The 19,206-nt window shown below is 43.2% G+C and overlaps 1 protein-coding gene across 1 annotated transcript in view; it reads left to right on the forward strand.

Annotated features, from left to right (window-relative positions):
• LOC102847007 (protein shisa-6 homolog) overlaps positions 1-19,206 on the forward strand; it is a 631,671-nt gene that overhangs the window by 93,158 nt on the left and 519,307 nt on the right. The window contains exons 2-4 of the mRNA XM_006898582.1: positions 18,413-18,680; positions 18,788-19,007; positions 19,156-19,201. Of these exons, the coding sequence (XP_006898644.1) occupies positions 18,413-18,680; positions 18,788-19,007; positions 19,156-19,201 (534 nt within the window). The remainder of the gene's footprint in view (positions 1-18,412; positions 18,681-18,787; positions 19,008-19,155; positions 19,202-19,206) is intronic.

Raw genomic sequence — 19,206 nt, forward strand, 5'->3', positions numbered from 1 at the left:
AGGCTGTGCTATAATCCCGATGGCATGCGGCTTGGATCCACAAGCCACTCTGAGGGAGAAGGCTGGGCAATCTCCTATACAATTAACTGTCTCTGAAAACCCGAGATATACTGCCTTGTGCTCCCAATCTGTCCTTGCGTATGTCCTTGATCTCCATTGTTCCATTGCCTCCTGGGCATTGAACCGTCACCTCTACCTGCTCTGGGAGACCTTCCAGGTCTGTTGGGTCTGACTCTTTGCTCTGCTTTGACATCTTTTTCCAGTGACTACCAGGTTCTAAACGAATTCTCTGCATATATTTTACACATGCGATTTCACAGAGTTTCCATCCATTCTTCCTTAGGTGGTGCAAATGGTGTGTACTTTATCAACCAGAAGGTCAGCAGTTCTACCCCACCCCAGGGTGCTATGGAGGAAAGGCCTGGTGGTTTGCTGCCATAAAGATCACAGGCAAGAAAACACTGTGGAGCTCACTTCCACTCTGTCCACATGAGATTAGCTACCATGACTTGAAACCAACTCAACCAGGATTTGAGTGTTTGGCTTTGCTCTTTGGTGCACACTTTCTGCCAGTCTGCTGCCCAGCAGTGGTTTCCTTTTGTCTAAGGTGACACATGCCACTGGTATTTAAAAAGCCAGCAGGGTCACCCCTGATGGACAGACTAAAGCAGACTAAGAAGAAAGATGTGGCAATCTACTGGAAATTAGTCAATAAAAAACTACGTCCAATGGGTTGTTGTTATTGTTGATTGCTGTTGAGTCGAGCAAGATTCATAGTGACCATATGAACAAAATACATGAAGCCTTTCTGTAACTATTGTAATTTTTCAAAGTTCATAGCGGTTCCAAAAGCATGTTGTTTAGGAAGTGGATGCCACTCTGGAAAATGAGAAGGCGCCACAAGGTAGGACAGTGTGTCACACTATTGTTTTCCTTTTTTGTATTAATTAATTTTAATGAAACTTTACGGAGACTTTGGATTTCCATCCATTCATTGTTGCACTTTTTTCTCTGCCCAACATCCCCCCCACCTACCCCGTTCGCTCTTCTCTTTAAAAAGTAAAAGAGAAATTCTTTCATTGTTATACAATTCCTCCCCAAAGTCCACTCCACTATGCAGCCTTCATTCTGAACTCCTATCATGACAATAATACCTAATCATATATTCCTTTTAAACAGTCCTCTCCATAATCTGTTTCAATGCAGTATACATAATTTATCCCATCTTCCTCAGTCTCTTTCCAACCCCAATGTCAGTCCCGTTTTACAACAGTGGCACTACGCAGTATTTGTCCTTTTGTGACTGAGACATTTCACTCAGCATAGAGTGGAGACTGGAGAATAAACAGGAACATAAAATGAGAAGGCGTCTTTAGGTCCTGAACTAGGAAATTACTAGTAAAGTACATTAGAAGACTGCAGGTTTTATAATTAACATAATAAAGCATGTATGTGAATAATAGCCTTGAGAACCAACATACTTTGTAAATTTTCATGCAAATCATGAAAAAGAAATAAAACAAAATATATTAGAAATACAGACCCTCCAGAAAAGATTGGTGCCTCTTGGACTCTCTAGCTTTCTGCTCAGAAATCGTCTTGCCAGGTATTGTGACACCTTTCCCTCCTATAGGTGGTATCTGACTCTAGTAAGCACAGCGTCTGTCCTGGTTGTATCTGCAGGTGAGGTTTACTCCATGTCATGAGCAAGACTAAGGGCATTTGTCCACTGAAGTAATTCCAGGCCAGGATGAAGTTAATAATTTTAAATTTTGATCGTCGTTAACACAACTGGTCTTTCTCAGTCCAATTACTTCAATTATTTTAATGCTGGTATTTGTCTGTTCATTGATTCACCCTTAGCTTGGCACACAACCAACAGATGGCCCATCCAGATAGTGTCTGCCTTCTGATAAAGACTCAAGAATTGCGGCTGATTTGTTTGGCTATATTAAAGCTCAATTTGTGTCCAGTCAGTTGGATTAAACCAATGGTTTAGACACAATTAGTCAATGCCGTTTTTATTTTTGTTGGCTCTTTTTTTTTTCTAAAAGGAAAAGCTATACTAGCCATATTTTGCTGGGTTGTTTTTATCATAATTTTTACCTATTTTGCCAAGGATCCCACCATAAATGGAATCTTTACCTTCACAGAATCCAAAAACAGAATTCAAGGTGACCCCATTTAAAATATGCACCAACAGTAATATCTGAAAGTATAAAGTGGTGGCTCAGGGGTGGAAGCCCCTCTTTGGTGCAGGAGATCCGTGCGTGCTCAGGTCCAGCTGATATACCCCATGCATGGCCACCACTCATTTGTCAGTGGATTCTTACATGTTGTTATGGTCCTGAGGTAGTTTTATTTGATTTATTAAACCAAGGCAGATTAAGAGAAAAGTTCCCCATGACCTACTTCTGATAATCAGCCAGTGCAAACTCTAAGAGCATAGCAGTCTGATTCACAGCCAGTCACAGCATGAGCCCAGGGCGGGGCGGGGCCTCCTTCCACTGTGCACATTGCTTGTCATGAGGAATGGACTGACTCAAAGTCAGCTAACAACAACAATGGAGCAAGACACAAAGTGATGAAAATGGCTTATAATAACAGACACCAGCAACTGAAATGAACTACATGCAAGAAAGTATCACATCTAGGTGTCCTGAGCTCATCGCAGGTTTCCTATTTTTACAGGAGAAGAGGGTTGCTGGTTAATTCACTGTGATTTTCAATAAAATGGCAACACATCCCAACGTTAGAGAAATGCAATGATGATGCACCAAGAAAGCTGCATATGAGTACCTGGGAGGGGCTGTGCAGTGATGGTCCTTGTCGTTCATTTGGTATACTCTTAATTCTCACATTTCTGTGGAAGTGCTTATCCCACTGTGCATTTTCTCCTGCTTTAAATCAGTGAAGTCTTTCCATAAAAAAGCATATAATAACCAATGGTGTTAGTGTCCCTTGCCATCTCACTACCCCCCCTTCCTTTCATAAATGTTTCAGTTTGGGGCAATAAAGCTGCATAATTGGAACAGAATTCTAAAACAATGCTGACATGAAGTAAGAGAACTGTGACTGTACCTCTCACTAAGCTGAAAGGCAGACAGGACTTATTCTTTGTGCTGGTTCCAAATATTGTTAATCCTGCTGGCTATTTGGAACGTTGTGTTGAATGACTTTCTGGGGCTCTGACTGGTCTCTGCAGGAAAGGGTTCCATAATTGATTAGCGATGTCTGCCATGGGCACAGGAGGACGGTGGTACAGCATACAACACTGCCATCCTTATTCCTGCCACAAGGAGTGACTAGATGAACGCTATTGTGGAGAAATAACATTCCATGGGTCCAGCTAACTGTGTTGATTGAAGCTAATTCAGTGTAAGTTCACCCACAGAACTACAATGAGCTGTTTTCTGATTCACTCTGTTTGGGGAGGCAGGAATGCTCTAAACAAGTTAGGGATGGGGGAAGACACATTCAATTACTTTGTGCAGAATCTGATCTTATATTTGTTGTTGTTAGCTGCTAATGAGCCAGTCCCAACTCTTAGCGTCTCCATACACAATGAAGGACAGTGTTTATCAGGTGTAGCCACTGACCATCTATCAGTAGAAGCTTGTGTGTTGCTATGACACTAAATCAGCTTCAGTGAAACTTCCAGACTAAGAATAAAAACCTAGTGATCTACTTCCAGCAAGCAGCCAATGAGGGCATAGTGGTCCAGTCTACAATTTTCATGGATATGAAGGCAGCATTCTGCTCTCTTGTGTGTGGTGCTGCCATGATCCAGAGACCAAACTTGAGGGCAGCAAACAGCAGCAGCAAAGCAGGACTTAAGATTGCTTGTCAGAGAGGATAGTTTATTTATGCTCCTACTTTGGTAGATGACACCTCACTAGCACATTGTTGGGGCTCATTGAATTTTTTTAACATTTCTTCTAAGACAGGCATGTTTATTCTTTTGGTAGTCCACAGTATAGTCATCTGCTAACAACATTAAAAGGAATAAATTCTTTGGTAGCCTTTGTTTATTTCCTCACTTTCACATTCCTATGACGATTAAAAATACTATGATTTAAGTTGAGCACACCCTAGTCTTAAAAGTGACATCCTTTGTCCTGAGCAGTTTATTTTTTTAATCTTTATTTTTACCAAATGGCTCAGTCATAGATTAAAAAAAGAGTGAATATTTCAAGCAGTGCAACAGCTGATTCATTTGGAATTTCTATGTTTAGCTTTTTGAGGTAGTGCCAAACTGCCTTCCAAAGTGGTTGCACCATTTTAAAGTCCCATCAACAGTGTGTAAGAGTTCCTATCTCACCACATCCTCTCCAACATTTATTACTTGCTGTCCTGTTAAACTTTGCCACTGCTACTGGAGTGAGATGGTCTCTCATTGTGGTTTTGATTTCATCTCTCTGATTGCCAGTGATTTTGAGCATTTCTTCATGTTGGCTATCCGGATAGCTTCTGTGGAAATTCTTTCCATGTCTCTTTTCCCATTTTGTAATTGTGTTACCAGTCCTTTTTCTGTGGAGACTCTGTAGAATTCTGTAAGCTTTTGATAAGAGACCTTTGTCTGAAATGGTGAGAGAATGAGAACTGAGGCAAAAACAGAGACTTATACACCAAAATTTAGAGCAGGGATATTCACTATTGCAAGAACATGGAAACAGCCCAGATGTCCAACCACAATTTAATGGATTGAGAAATTATGGTACATATACACGATGGAATTCTATGCAGCATGCAAGAGCAAGGATTTTGTAAATTGCTACCTAACTTGGGAGGGACTGGAAAGCATTATGCTAAGTGAACTAGCTTAGTCCCATACGGACAAATACTATATAAGACCATTATTGAAGAACAAGTATGAGGATCCTAGGGGAAAAGGAGGAGGCAAAAGGGGGAGGATAGGCAATGAGAGGGTGTTAATCATAGGGTCACATAGTTTGATGGGTGGAGGGATGAGGGATGGGAAAGATGTGTGAAAAACAATGTATATGAACTTTGTAAATGAAGCAGTATACATTTTTTTTAAAAAAGATGCTAGAAATACTAAAAAAATATGAATACATTAATAAGACATGAATTAATTCTAGGTCAAGCTAGTCAAAGCTTTTAAAAGGCCAACTTTCCCCTCATGTGTTTGACTTAGATGAAAGCCTAGAATATAGGAATTCATGTTTATCCTTCCAGTTCTGAAATGTTGTGATTCCAGACTTCTACTTCTAAATGATTCAAACTTCATGCAGCTCCAGTAGCAGGCAAGTAGCAGCAGGGGGAGAGAGACCCTTTCCTATGCTTCTTATTTGGAATTTCCTATTTTATAGAGTAGCTGCTTTGAGTCTTAAAAAGGGTATTTTAAAAAACAATCTTTCCCAGTATCTCCTAAGTTGGTATTTCCTAACATTTAAAAAGCATACAGTTAAATGTTACTTAACATCTCTCTTCTTCATCTGTATATTTATTTGTATCAGTTTTATTAAAATATATCACCTCTTCATTGAATAGGTGACCAAAAAGGGCTGAGTGCATCTTTGTGGCCACAGGTTGCTCCTAGTACATTTTTTCAGACCAAAGGGTGAAGTTGGTACCACATCAATTTTGCAGACTGCAATACAGATTGTAGTTCATTATCAAGAAAACAAATATTTTCTCCACTGGGAATTGACAGCATCATTATAGATGGTAAAGAGATTGAGACTGTTAAGAGCTTCAGCTTGCTTGGTTCCACAATCAACACTCTTGGTACTATTTTTGTTATGTGTCATTAAGTTGCCTGTGGCTCATACCTACCCTACATGAAACAGTTCTGAAGTCTGCCCTATCCTGAGCCAGTCTCACCATTTCTGACACACCTACTCACATTACCCTACTTACTGTATCAATCCATCACATCTGGGATCTTCCTTTTCCTGTGCAGTCTCTCCACCCTTCCGAGAATGTCCTTCTCCAAAGTTCAGTCCCTCCCGCCAACATGTCCAGAGTATGTGAGACAGAGCTTCAAAATCCTACCCTCCACAGAGAAACTTGGTTTCATTCTCTCCAAGACAGACCTATTGTTTTCCTGGTGATCCATGGTATCTTAAAGATTCTTCTCCAGCACCACAACTAAAAGGCATCAATTCTTCTTCTATCATTCTTAGTCATTATTCAGCTCTCTGATGCATAGCAAGTAATTGTGTAGACCATGGACTGAATCAGGCTCACCTTAGTCTCTAGACTGACATCGGTGCTTCTCAGTACTCTGGAAAAGTCCCTGACAGCAGATTTACCTAATGCAATTCGCCTTTTGATTTCCTGACTGCTGGTGCCAAAAATGTTGATTGTGGAACCGAGCAAGCTGTAACTATTAACAATCTTAATCTCCATCCATCATGGTGCTGCCAATTTGCCCAGTGGTGAGAATCTTTGTCATCTTGATGTTGAGCTTCAATATATATTGAAGACTACAATCCTTGACCTTCTGCAGAAAGCGCTTCAGGTCCTCCTCAGTGTCAGCAAGCAAGATTGTGTCATCTGCATAACGTAGGTTATTGATGAGTCTACCTCCAATCCTGATACCACATTTCTCCTCATAAAGCTCAGCCTCCGACATGATCTGTTCTGCATATAGATTGAAAAGGTATGGAAACAGAACACATTCCTGATGTACTCCCTTCCTGATTTTGAACCATGCAGTGTTTCCCTGCTCTGGTCTGAGGACTGCTTCTTGGTCCACATATAGGTTTTGCATGAGCACAATCAAGTGTTCTGGGATTCCCATTCCCCTTAAGGTTAGCCACAATTTGTTGTGATTTACACAGTCAAATGCCTTCACATAGTCAATGAAACACAGATGGATATACCACTGATACCATGGTACTCTAACATTCACAATAATTTCTCTGTTGTTGTTGTTATGTGCCGTCAAGTCATTTGCGACTCATAGCGACCCTATGTACAACAGTCCTAAACCCTGCTCTATCCTGTGCCAATCGCACTGCCTCTGACACACCCATCCCGGTCACCCCAGTCACTAAATCAATCCACCTCATAGAGGGTCTTCCCCTCTTGCACTATCCCTCCACCCTCCCAAGCATGATGTCCCTCTCCAAGGACCTGTCCCTCCTTGCAACATGCTCAAAGTATGTCAGACGAAGCCCCAGAATCCTTGCCTCCAAGGAGTAGCCTGGTTTAACCCTCTCTAGGATGGATCTGTTTGTTTTCCTAGCAGTCCATCTTCTCCAGCACCACAGCTCAAAGGCATCAATTCTCCTTCTGTCCTCCCTAGTCATTGTCCAACTCTCTGATGCATAACAAGTGATTGCAAAGACCATGGCCTGCATCAGGCGCACCTTAGTCTCCACAGAGACACTGTTGCTGTTGAGTACTTTAGAGAGGTCCCTAACAGCAGACTTTCCCATTGCAATATGTTTTTTGATGTCCTGGCTGCTGGTGCCGAGCAAACAGAAGCTGTGAACAATCTCAATCTCTTCGCCATCCATCCTGATGCTACCAATTGGTCCAGTGGTGAGAATCTTTGTCTTCTTGGCACTGAGCCTCAGTCCATACTGAAGGCTGCAGTTCTTGACCCTCTGCAGCACGTGCATGAGGTCCTCCTCAATTTCAGCAAGCAGGGTTGTGTCATCTGCATAATGCAGATTATTAATAATTTCTCTAGTACCATGGAAATCCAAAGAGGAACTGATAGGGAAAATATGCTGTCAGAGGCCTCTCCAGAGTGCTAAATAGCAATGACGCCAGTCTAGAGATTAAGGTGCATCTGATCCAGGCTATGGTCTTTGCAATCACGTGTTATGCATCAGAAAGTTGGACAATGACTAAGGATGATAGAAGAAGAGTTGATGCCTTTGAGCTGTGGTGCTGGAGAAGAGTACTGAATATACCATGGACTGCCAGGATAACAAATAAGTTCATCCTGGGGAGGGTAAAACCAGACTGCTCCTTGGAAGCAAGGACTTTGAAGCTTTGCCTGATATACTTTGGCTGTATTGCTAGGAGGGATCAGTCCTTGGAGAGGGACATCATGTTTGGGAGGGTACAGACAGTGTGAGAGAGGAAGAACCTGGATGAGATGGATTGACTCAGTGACTGGGGTGATAGGAGATGAGTCAGAGACAGTGAGGTTTGCTCAAGATAGAGTAGGGTTCAGAGCTGTTGTACATAGGGTTGCTGTGAGTTGCAAGTGACTCGATGACACATAACACATTAGTCAAAACAAGTTCCAAGGCCAATTTAGACTCCACCTCTTTGTTGGGACGAGAAGCCCAAAATATGTGATCATCAGTGGTCATCAAGGATGCTATTTGTTTTTACTTGTGTTTCCACATTCTTAAACTGTTTTCCTCTATACCTTTCTGCCATCTTGAGAGATTCCACTTTTAACCAGAAGGCATATAATTTAGAAGTGGTCATGGCTTTGGGCTCTCGAGTTTTCTCTTTTGTCATCCTTACAATGGAATAAGCTTGCAAACTGAAATGCTCTCTGGCCCTCCCCATGCATTGAACCAGTTGGCTAAATCTTTTGACCAGGACTGCTGGCTTGGTCCCCATTTGGGTGCCCCAGTATCACTCTTCCAGCATCCTAAGTCAGATAGTTTGAGCTCCAATCCTTTCCCAGGAAGATGCCTAGATAAATTGCCCTTACCCACTCCACTCAGCTGATTCTGCAAGTTAATTCCTGCAGTCCTCCAGCTTGTTGTCAGATAGTGTTCTGCCTATGTTAATGAATATTATGTTTCTGAAAATTTCCAAACCCATCACTAAGACTAACATGCCCCTTGGACATTGTATCTGGTAAGCTTGGCTGTGTCTTTGGAACAATCTTCAATAGCTGGCTGCTTTCCCCGCTGTATTATACCACCCTGGTGTGGGTTGCCATGCTGGCAGCAAGCTTGCTGATAGCTGGACTTTCTCCCAGCTGATTCCAGTGAACCAGAGGGTCTTTGGCCTAAATCTCATGAGTGTAGCACCATCTTGATGGCACCTCCTGGGAATGGGAAGCTAGTCAGATCTCCCACAAACTGACATACCTTGCTTCCTTCATCTCAGCCCCCAGGCTTCACTTGCCTTATAACAGAGTCAGGATCATTTAGAATCATCACGGGGAAGGTTGTTGTTGTTATGTGCTGTCGAGTCGCCTGCAACTCATAGCAACCCTATGTATAACACAGCCCTAAACTCTATTCTATCCTGTGCCAATCGCACTATCTCTGACACATCTATCCCCATTACCCCAGTCACTCCATCTCATCAATACATCTCATTGAGGGTCTTCCTCTCCTGCGCTGTACCTCCACCCTCCCAAGCATGATGTCCCTCTCCAAGGACCAGTCTCTCCTTATAACATATCCAAAGTATGTCAGATGAAGCTTCAGAATCCTTGCCTCCAGGGAGCAGCCCGGCTTCACCCTCTCCAGGACAAACCTGTTCGTTTTCTTAGCAGTCCATGGTATATTCAGTACTCTTCTCCAACACCAAAGCTCAAAGGCATCAATTCTCCTTCTATCCTCCCTAGTCATTGTCCAACCCTCTGATGCATAGCGAGTGATTGCAAAGACCATGGCCTGTATCAGGCCACCTTAGTCTCCAGACTGACATCATTGCTCTTCAGTACTTTAGAGAGGTCTCTAACTGCAGACTTTCCCATTGCAATACATCTTTTAATTTCCTGGCTGTTGGTGCCAAGAGTGTTGACTGTGAAGCCAAGCAAACCAAAACTGTGAACAATCTCAATCTCTTCAACATCCATCATGATGCTGACAATCAGCCCATTCCGGGGAGGCTAAAACTACTTATTTGAATTTATAGATTTCAGTCATGTTGATTGTGTCAGTCAGGACTCTTCTGTTTGAAAACAGGAAGACCAGTGCAAAGGTGTTAATCACAGTAAAGACAGATTGGCTCCAGTAATAGATGAGCAAAAGTGTAGGCTGACTTTTGATGAATCAAGGTCCAAGTGGTGCCAACAGGATTATGTTTTCCTCCACCTCTTGACTTGGTCTAGTTCCAGCCTGGCTCCTGCCTCAGGATTCCTAATGGGACTCTTGCAGCCTGGCTCATCCTTCACAGGACAGGATAGCTACTCCCACACCATTCTTGTCCCTCCCACGGGCAAAAAATGAACTTCTTTCTCTGTCCTGAGAAGTTCTGTGGTTCATCTGACTTTACTCACCTACTAAGTCATCTTGAACATCCAGGCTGAAGATCTGAAATGTGTCATTTGGTTTAAATCCGGGTCATATGGAGTCCCACACAGAACACATGGGCTGAGAGTGGTTGAGGCTGAGTCCATGAGTAAAGATCAGGGGCTATGAATGGAAAAAAGAAGGATGTCAGGAGGCAGGCAACAAATGTCCAAAACACTGAGAGAAAGAACATCTTGGATATCAAGTTTCTAAAACATTTAAAAGTTGGAATAATGATCCCTAAACTTGTCAAGTTAACTAAAGTGTGTCTAAAGAATTCCACATGGATCCAACAAGCCATTTTAAGTAGCAAAGGTATGAAGAAGAATCTACTTAATTATAAGCTTGATATAAGCCAATAAATTGAATAACTTATCAGCAACTAAACCAAGATCCAATCTCCTTTTACTCTCCAACTATCAGAATGATCTAACAGGGATATCTGAGTCTTCAGTAGAAAGTTCCTTGTCATTAGATATGTCAAAGCAAAGGCTATAGAGCCACTTGTATGATGCCGCTGAGGATATTTAGGAATCATTTAAAAAAATGTATTGAATGTCTGTGGTACAGATTGAGATTTCTGGAAATAAATGCTACAACACCTGTATATAAAAGTAGATGGAGGCAAAAAGTTGAAATGCAATTGTGGTGTTAATAAAATGACAGGTGGAAAGGGTCCTGAAACTTTGGAGAAGATAAGCCCAACAGAGAGCTTGCATTGGGCTTAAATTACTGGACATTTATACTCTTACCTAGATCACTCTTTGGATGACTTCCTCGAGGAGGTGGTCATTTCCATGATCCCAATTTCTCTGGTATTCCTGTTCTAAATGTTCTTTTTGGAACAAATTCTTATACTTCTCATCCCTAATGTAATGATTTAGTCTCAGTGTCTTCAGGTTTAAAAACATACAGTACTGGTGAGGTACAGACACATCTGAGCACCTTTTCCTAGGATGCTGTTGCTGTTATGTGCCGTTAAGTCACCTGCAAGTCACAGTGACCTGATGTACAGTCTCACTAATTCTGACACACCAACACCCATTGCCCCAGTCACTGTGTCAATATATCTTATCCAGGGTCTTCCTCTCCTGTGCTGTCCCTCCACCCTTCCAAGCATGATGTCCTTCTCCAAAGACCAGTGTCTTCTGGCCAAGTGCCCTAAGTAGAAGAGATGGAGCTTCAAAATCCTAGCCTCCACAGAGAAACTTGGTTTCAACCTATTTGTTTTCTTGGCAGTCCATGGTATGTTCAAAACTCTTCTCTTCATTGCTTCTTCATCTGTCACCCTAGTCGTTGTCCATCTCTCTGAAGCATAAGTAATTTCAAAGACCATGGCCTAGATTGGGTGCACCTTAGTCTCTAGACTGACATTATTGACCTTCAGTACTCTGGAGAGGTCCCTGACAGCAGATTTTCCCAGTGAAATTTGTCTTTTGATTTCCTAAGTGCTGGTGTTAAGAGAGTTGATTGTGGAGCCGAGCAAGCTCTGTTAACAACCTCAATCTCGTCTCCTTCTATCATGGTGCTGCCAACTTAACCAGGAGTGAGAATCTTTGTCTTCTTGATAGTAAGCTTCAATCCATATTGAAGACTACAGTACTTGATTTTCTGCAGTAAGTGCTTCAGATCTTCAGTTTCAGCAAGCAAGGATGTGTCATCTGCATAACATAGGTTGTTGATGAGTTTACCTCTAATCCCAATAACACATTCTTCCTCATAAAGCCCTCCTTCCCTAATGATTGGTTCTGCATATAGATTGAAAAGGTATGAATATAGGATGTATCCCTGACGGACTCCTTTCCTGACTTTGAACAATGCAGTGTTTCCCTGCTCTGTTCCTGAAGACTGCTTCCTGGTTCAAGTGTAGGTTTTGCATAATCATAATCAAGTATTCTTGGATTCCCATTCTCCTCAAGGTTAATCACATTTTGTTGTGATCCACACAGTCAAATACCTTTGCACAGTCAATGAAACACAGATTGACATTCCTCTGTTACTCTTTCCTTTCTGCCCAAATTCATCTGACATTGGCAATAATATCTCTAGTGCCACGACCTCTTCTAAAACCTAGCTTCTATTCCTGGTAGTTCTCTGTCAATGTACTGTTCCAGTCATTTCTGGATAATCTTCAGTAGGATTTTGCTAGTGTGTGATATTAGTGTCTGGTCCCCTACTTTTAGAATGGGAATAAATATAGATCTCTTCCAATCAGTTGGCCAAGCAGTTGATCTCCAGATTTCTTGGCACAACTTGGTGAGCACATCCAAGGCAGCATCCGTTTGTTGAAATATGTCAATTGGTATGCCATCAATTCCTTGGGTTGGGGACAGAATGACAGAATTTTGTACAATGATTTATTAATAGCAAATATCTTTTATAAGAAACATAAACACAGTCTATACACATGGATTTCTCCTGATGGGATGCACAGGGAGCAATTGATTACATCTGTGGAAGGAATCACTGGAGAAGTTCAAATGAAAACTAGACCAGCTGCTGGTTGTGGAAGAGACCATGCAGGTTCAAATTGAAGCTAAAGAAGATTAAATCCTATCTGCAGAAATAAAAATTTGAACTTTTCTAAGATAGTTGTTATTGTTAGGTGCTATCAAACTGGTTACAACTCTTGGGGGGGCAATCCTATGCATAACAGAACTAAACATGACCCAATCTTGGGTCATCCTCGCAACTGTTGCTATTTTAAAGCTCATTGATATGGTCACTATGTCAGTCCATCTTCAGTAAGTGTCTTCCTCCATTTTTCAGACCTTCTGCATCACAAGGTGCTCTGGTAACAGTCCAGAGGGAATTTTGCTGCTAACTCAAAGACAGGGCCTCTCTGGTAATACAAATCCATCAGCAGGTCCATGTGAGAAAGATGAGCAATCTCTGCTCATGTGATTGCAGGTCAATTATGAGTCAGTTCCAACTTGACGGCAATGAGTGAAATGAGTAGGGACTCTTTCTGATAATACATCCAAAGTCTTGTCATCCTCACCTCCAAGAAGCATTCCAGATGCATTTTTTCTAAGACAAAGTACTTTGTTCTTCTGGAAGTCAGTGGTATAATCAATATTATGTTCCAACACTACAATTCAGTCTTACTTATCTATTGTCCATTTATTTAACATGTGTATGAGGCAACTGAAAATATCATGGTTTGAGTCAGGTATACCTTAATCCTCAACATGACATATTTATTCTTCAACATTTTAAAGACATAATTTGCAGTAAATGTGTCTATTGCAATATGTCCTTGGAATTTTTGACAGCTGATCCCCAGGGCTTTTGATTGAGAATCCAAATAAAATGCAAACCTTTACAACTTCAATCTTTGTTCTACGATCATGATGATGCTTCCCCCACCCTCCCCCTCCCCCCATTGTCAGGATTTTTGTTTTCATTATGTTGAGAAGTCATCTATTGTGATAATCTATATTGAAGGCTGTAGTATTTGATTTTCAAAGTGCTTGGATGCTAAGTGCTTTAAATCTTTATTTTCAGCAAGCAATGCTGTGTCATCTATACTGCAGGCTGTTAAAGAGTTTTCCTTCAATCCTAATGCCATGTTCTTCAGGTCGTCCAGCTTCTCAGATACCTTACTTTGGATACAGAAGACATAGTATAGTGAAAGAATACAACTATTTTAAACTATGTGGTAGCTCTTTGTTATGTTCAAATGACTGCCTCTTAGTCTATGTACCGGTTTCCACGTGAGCACAATTAAGTGTTTTAAAGTGGTTGGGTAGGAACAGTTCCCTATAACCAGTTAGGTATTGGAAAGTTGACTATGACTCCTAGCAATTCTGTGAACAACAGATCGATTGGAACCTTGCCCAATCCTGCACCATTCTCATGAACTCACGTTGTTGTTGTTGTTGTTATGGGCTATCCAGTAAAGTACAACTCATAGTGACCATCTGAACTATGACTCTAACCCTGCCCTATCTTGAGCCAGTCTCGCTGTCTCTGACACACCTGCCCCCATTGACGAGGGGGTATAAAATCAATGAGGACAAATTTGTCCCCATCTCTACTGCTCTGAGTGGGGAACTCATACTATTGAACTTACAGCCTTACATCTTAAGTGGATCTGGCCAGGCCAGAGGAAGACTGGTAGATATGCCATTTGCTATCTCAGATTCAATACAGCAATGCAGGGCTTGCTGGTGCTGCCCTACAGCTTCCAGCCTGTATTCTTGGAGAAGATGACTCTCTGTAGCTTAGAAAGACTCTCGAGTCCTTCTTTGTGCACCTCAGCCAACTCTATGCCAAGCACTGTTCGAGGCATTAAGACTGCAGCCTAGTCATCAACAAAACAGGCAATAAAACCCAAAAAAGGTCATTCATTCCAGTGGGCACTAAGACTAGAATGTTTTAAATACCTAAATGAGAAAGTGATATGGATTATGATGGAAAATGCATCAGGATGAAGCAAGAAGAGTGCATGATGACTGCATTGCATTCATTAGAATAGCCATGGAAACCTCTCCAATAAGGTGATGTCTAAGCAGAAACATTAGGAAGTGTGAGAAAGAATCATGCACACATCTGAAAAGAGTGATTCCAGGCAAAAAAGGGCAGTAAATGCAAAAGTGTTGAGGAATAGCAAAGCAGGAGTGAATAGTGGAGAGAGGGAGGAAAAGAGCTTAGAAAGAGTAGGAAAGAGGATCACACAGGACCTTGTGGTGCATGGTGAAGGCTTGCAGCAAGAGACAAGAGTCAGTATCAAACAACTGTCAAACTATCAACTTCAAGCAATGACCAGTGCTCATCCCTAAGATCTTAATAGGACCTCAGCAGTTCCAAAGAGCACATCCAGGAAAAAGAAGAAGGATATTCTTAAAAGCAAAGACATTTGACCCAACCTTGTCCCTTACAGACTTCTCTCCCTCAGTATTAGCCAAAACCAAATCACATGTTCATTCTTTTTTTTAAAAAAATGGAATTGTTTTCACATTGTTGTACCTTTTTATCTCCTCTCCAATCCCTCCCCCAAATGCACATGTTGTTATAGATTGCTGTTGTGTGTATAATGCCTAGCCATATGTTCCTTTTGGACAGTTCTTTCCCTCTGTTCTAATGTAGCATTCATTATCTATCTACTCTTTGCCCATTCTCTCTCCAGCCCTGCCCCTAGTCCGTCCTATTTTATAACAGTGGTGTTATGCAGTATTTGTCTTTTTGTGACTCAGATATTTCACTCAACATAATGTCCTCCAGGTTCTCCCACATTATGTAACCTTTTATGAGGTCATTGTTTTTTTCAGCGCTGTGTAATATTCTACTGCACATGTTCATTCTTAACTAATCATCTCTAAAGAAAATCAGATTACTAGAGTTGGCTATGCCCAATTAAGTTCTGTCTTTTAGAACCAGAGATTAAGTAATTTTGTCCTGAAGCTTATCAACTACTTAGAGTTGGTTTGAGTGTTTGAAAAGATGCTATTCCCTTGCTACTGTTTAATGAGTTAAATCTAATCTGCATGCATGTACACACACACACACACACACACACACACACACACACACACGTTTAAATGCTGTCAACAACACAAATATTGGGACCAGAAGGAGAAAGTGGGACACAAAATGTTTGTAGGCAACCAGTATGACCAGGCTGGAAGTAGTAACAAGAGATGCAATGTACTTCAGAACGAATTGGGCTGAATAACATCTAAGATATACTCAACCATGAGGTATTATTCTAGGACTTTATTGATCCCTTAATTTATGGATGCATGGCTTCAGAACACACATACGTAGCTGCAGTCTGAGGAACACAACTATTTCTTATGCGCTGTGCCATATGAGCACATTTTGTTATAGTCTCAAATGAGGAAGACATCTCTTCCTCTTGCTTGGAAACTCCCAGATGTGAAAAGGGAATTCTGGAATAATGAAAGGGAGTATAAAGTTTGGGGAAAGAGAAAGGTAGGGCTTAGTTTAGAAACTGCAGCTAATATAAAGGTGAAGGATATTGGACCATTGTCTTCAGGAGTTTCTCCTGACCTTCATATGGTGGTGCTGGACAGCTCCACTTGGAAACTCCAGCGTGCTTAACTGTAACCATCACAAGTAACTCTGGTAGCTTATTGGTAAGGAGCTGCATTGTCAACCCAAAAGCATAAGGTTCAAATCCACCAACTGCTCCTCAGGAGAAAGATTTGCAACCTCCTGCTGTGTGATTTACTACTCTGAAAACCCACTGGACAATCAGCTTTCAGTCGGTTCTGACTTATGTATACAACATATTATATGTGTTATATACATAGTATGTATGTTGCTATGTGCTATGAAAGAGGTAGTAAATCCCATGAGAGGAGCTAGCCCATCCTTCTCCCTTGGAGCAGGTGGTGGGTTCAGGCTCCATGCCTTCAGGATTGCAGCATGGCTTCTTACCACCAAGCCACCAGAGTTGCCTAATGTGTATGTAAAACTCATATATAAAACAATAGAAACTATCCTGAAGCCACTTTTGGCCCTGTATGCCATCTCAGCTATCAGTAATCCACTTCATCCCTTCATCACCTTTTACCATTATTATCAGAACAGCCTCCAAATTGTTCTTCTTGTGTTCAGTGTGTCTTACTCTATTTGACTTAGATATCCAGAGAATAAGTATCTTGGATGGTGTTCCGGACCTGATTTAAACTAACTAATAGTTGTCCATCATACTTGAAGGATAAATTCAAATTCTTTGGCAGGATATATATAAAATGTCCTCCCTATTAACATTACCTGAAAAAAAATTGCCTTCAATTTAGCTAACTTCCTTTATCCCCACCATGCATGCCGTGCAACACTTCATGTCTTCCTACCACCTTTGGTCAGCATTCCCTTCCCTTCCTGCAAAGGCAGTGCCTCATTCAGAAAGCTGCCTTTGACCTTCACCTCTCACCTCTAGCACCACCATCACCTGTGTGCTCAGAGCTCTTTGCATTTACCTTTCTCAGGAGACACTATGTGGAAAGCATTTTTGTCTCCACGAGCCTCCATGAGGGTGTATAAACTTTCCTCCTAGAGGAAAGGAACTTAAAAAATTATGCACTTATTCCAGCCCTTAGCCAATGTCAGATGTAGAATAAACAGATCAAACTCACTGCTAGCAAATTGATTTCAAGGTATGGAGACCCTCCATCGAGTTTCCTCAGCTGTCTTTAACAGCAGGAAGCTGACTCAGCTTTCTTCACAGAGCTGGCTGGTGGGTTCCAATGCTAACTTTTTGATTAGCATCCCAACATTTAATCTACTTAGGTTCTGAAGCAGGGTGCACAACAACAAGAAGCCACTAAAGCATCTTGAGTCCCTAGACTCAACAGAACAGGCATTAAATAAATGTTTAGTGACTAGAAAATAGCTAAGACGGGGTGGGGGGTGTGGGGGGGTAGCAGCTGGGATAAAACGCAGAGGAAGACAGAGGATATGGGGAGGGAGTAGCAAATGGAGATTGTCAGGAGTTTGTGTGCTCTGCATCCCAGGAGCAGGTTCTTCTGAATTCTATAGCTAGAACCTCAGTTCCTGCTCCATTTTACACTTTCAGTGGCTCCTCCATACCCTGCCTCTCATAGATGATGATCCCCAGTTTGGCTTTTGAATAGAGTTTGGGAAAATTCTTTGTCGCCCTCACTTGGCCAATCTGTCCTCCCTCTCAGCCGAAGCACACTGCAACATAAAGACAGAATTTTGTCTGCGTCTGCTGCTTATTTGTTTTCATTTCCTCACTCCTGTCCTAGCTTCTCTGGCACATGCCAAAGCTAGTGAATGTGCCCTCTGGCAGTGGCTCCAGAGCTATCAAAGTTGGATGGGGTTTGGTTTGTGTTGGGGATGGGGGAGTCTTTCCGCAAATCTGAAGTCTGGCCATACAGCTACACAGGAACGCCCCTTTTGAAGCCTTCTTGGCTATCAGCTACTGCAAAGGAATTTCAAAGTTCAGAGAAGTTCCACTTTAGGCCAGACCGTTTTCTAACATGGTCCCAATGGTTTGGGGGAGGGGGAGTGCTAGAAAGAAGTATGAGGCGCTATCCCCTCTGAGACGGTCTGTCCATGCCTAGATGCCTAGGTGCCAGGGCGGGGTGGGGAAGAGTACCCACGACGACGAATGAGTTCACTGGTTGCTCAACAACCTCAGTCACAGCACTTAACTCCTGGCCTCAGTTTAGGAACCTGTAGCAATGGGTCTGACCTCTTCCCTTGGCTACGAGTTTCGCCACTAGGGTGAGGCAGAGGCTTGCACAAACCCCAACTCTCTCTTCCGCAACCACGCAGCGTGGGCTCAGAGAGAGGTGGGCCACGCTCGGAGGCTAGAAAGCAGGCGCGAGATCTGGCAAAGGAGACAGTGGGGTTCCTGGCTCGCTCCCTCTCGGTTCGCTGTGTTTGCTGAGCGAGTGTCCTACGCTGTGGGGACGAAGAGCTCCAAGTACAGCGAGAAGAGAGAAACCAACCAGCACCCACCTCCCTCCCGCCGGCCGGGCGCCGAGGCGTGTAAACGTGGGCGGAGGGGAGCGCGCCCTCCTCCCGCCTCCCCTCCGCGCGCGGCGCTCCCCTGTGTGCGAGTGTGCGGCTCCCTCTCGCACACGCTCCGGCACTAGTGCATCGCGGAGCCGCCGGCTCCCAGCTCCTCGCTCCGGCCCCGCAGCCACAGCCTCTGCAGTCGCAGCCGGGCATGGTGAGTGAGTCAGGACACCGCGCCCCCCGGTTGGCCGCCGGATCCCAGCCGGCTTCGTCCCGCGGAGCCAGCCTGCGGCGGGAGTGCGCGGCGGGGCCGGTGCCGGGGTCCCGGCTGCCGAGCGGCGCCCGCAGGGCTGGTCCGTGAGCCCTCGGTTCTGCGCGCAAGGCCGGCGGGACCCCGTCCCCCTCACGGCAGGGAGACGCGCTCCTCGAGGGCGTCGCGCTCCCGCCCGCCTCTCGGAGAGCCCGTCGCCCCACCCGGTGACTGGCTCTCTGTTTTGTCCCGCAGGACCCGCCCGGACGGGACTCCGCCGCCGCTCAGAGCCGCGCTTCGGGTCCG

This window comes from Elephantulus edwardii, unplaced genomic scaffold (genome assembly GCF_000299155.1).
Source record: "Elephantulus edwardii isolate Elephantulus edwardi_28Jun2011 unplaced genomic scaffold, EleEdw1.0 scaffold00233, whole genome shotgun sequence".
In the NCBI taxonomy this organism is placed as follows: domain Eukaryota; kingdom Metazoa; phylum Chordata; class Mammalia; order Macroscelidea; family Macroscelididae; genus Elephantulus; species Elephantulus edwardii.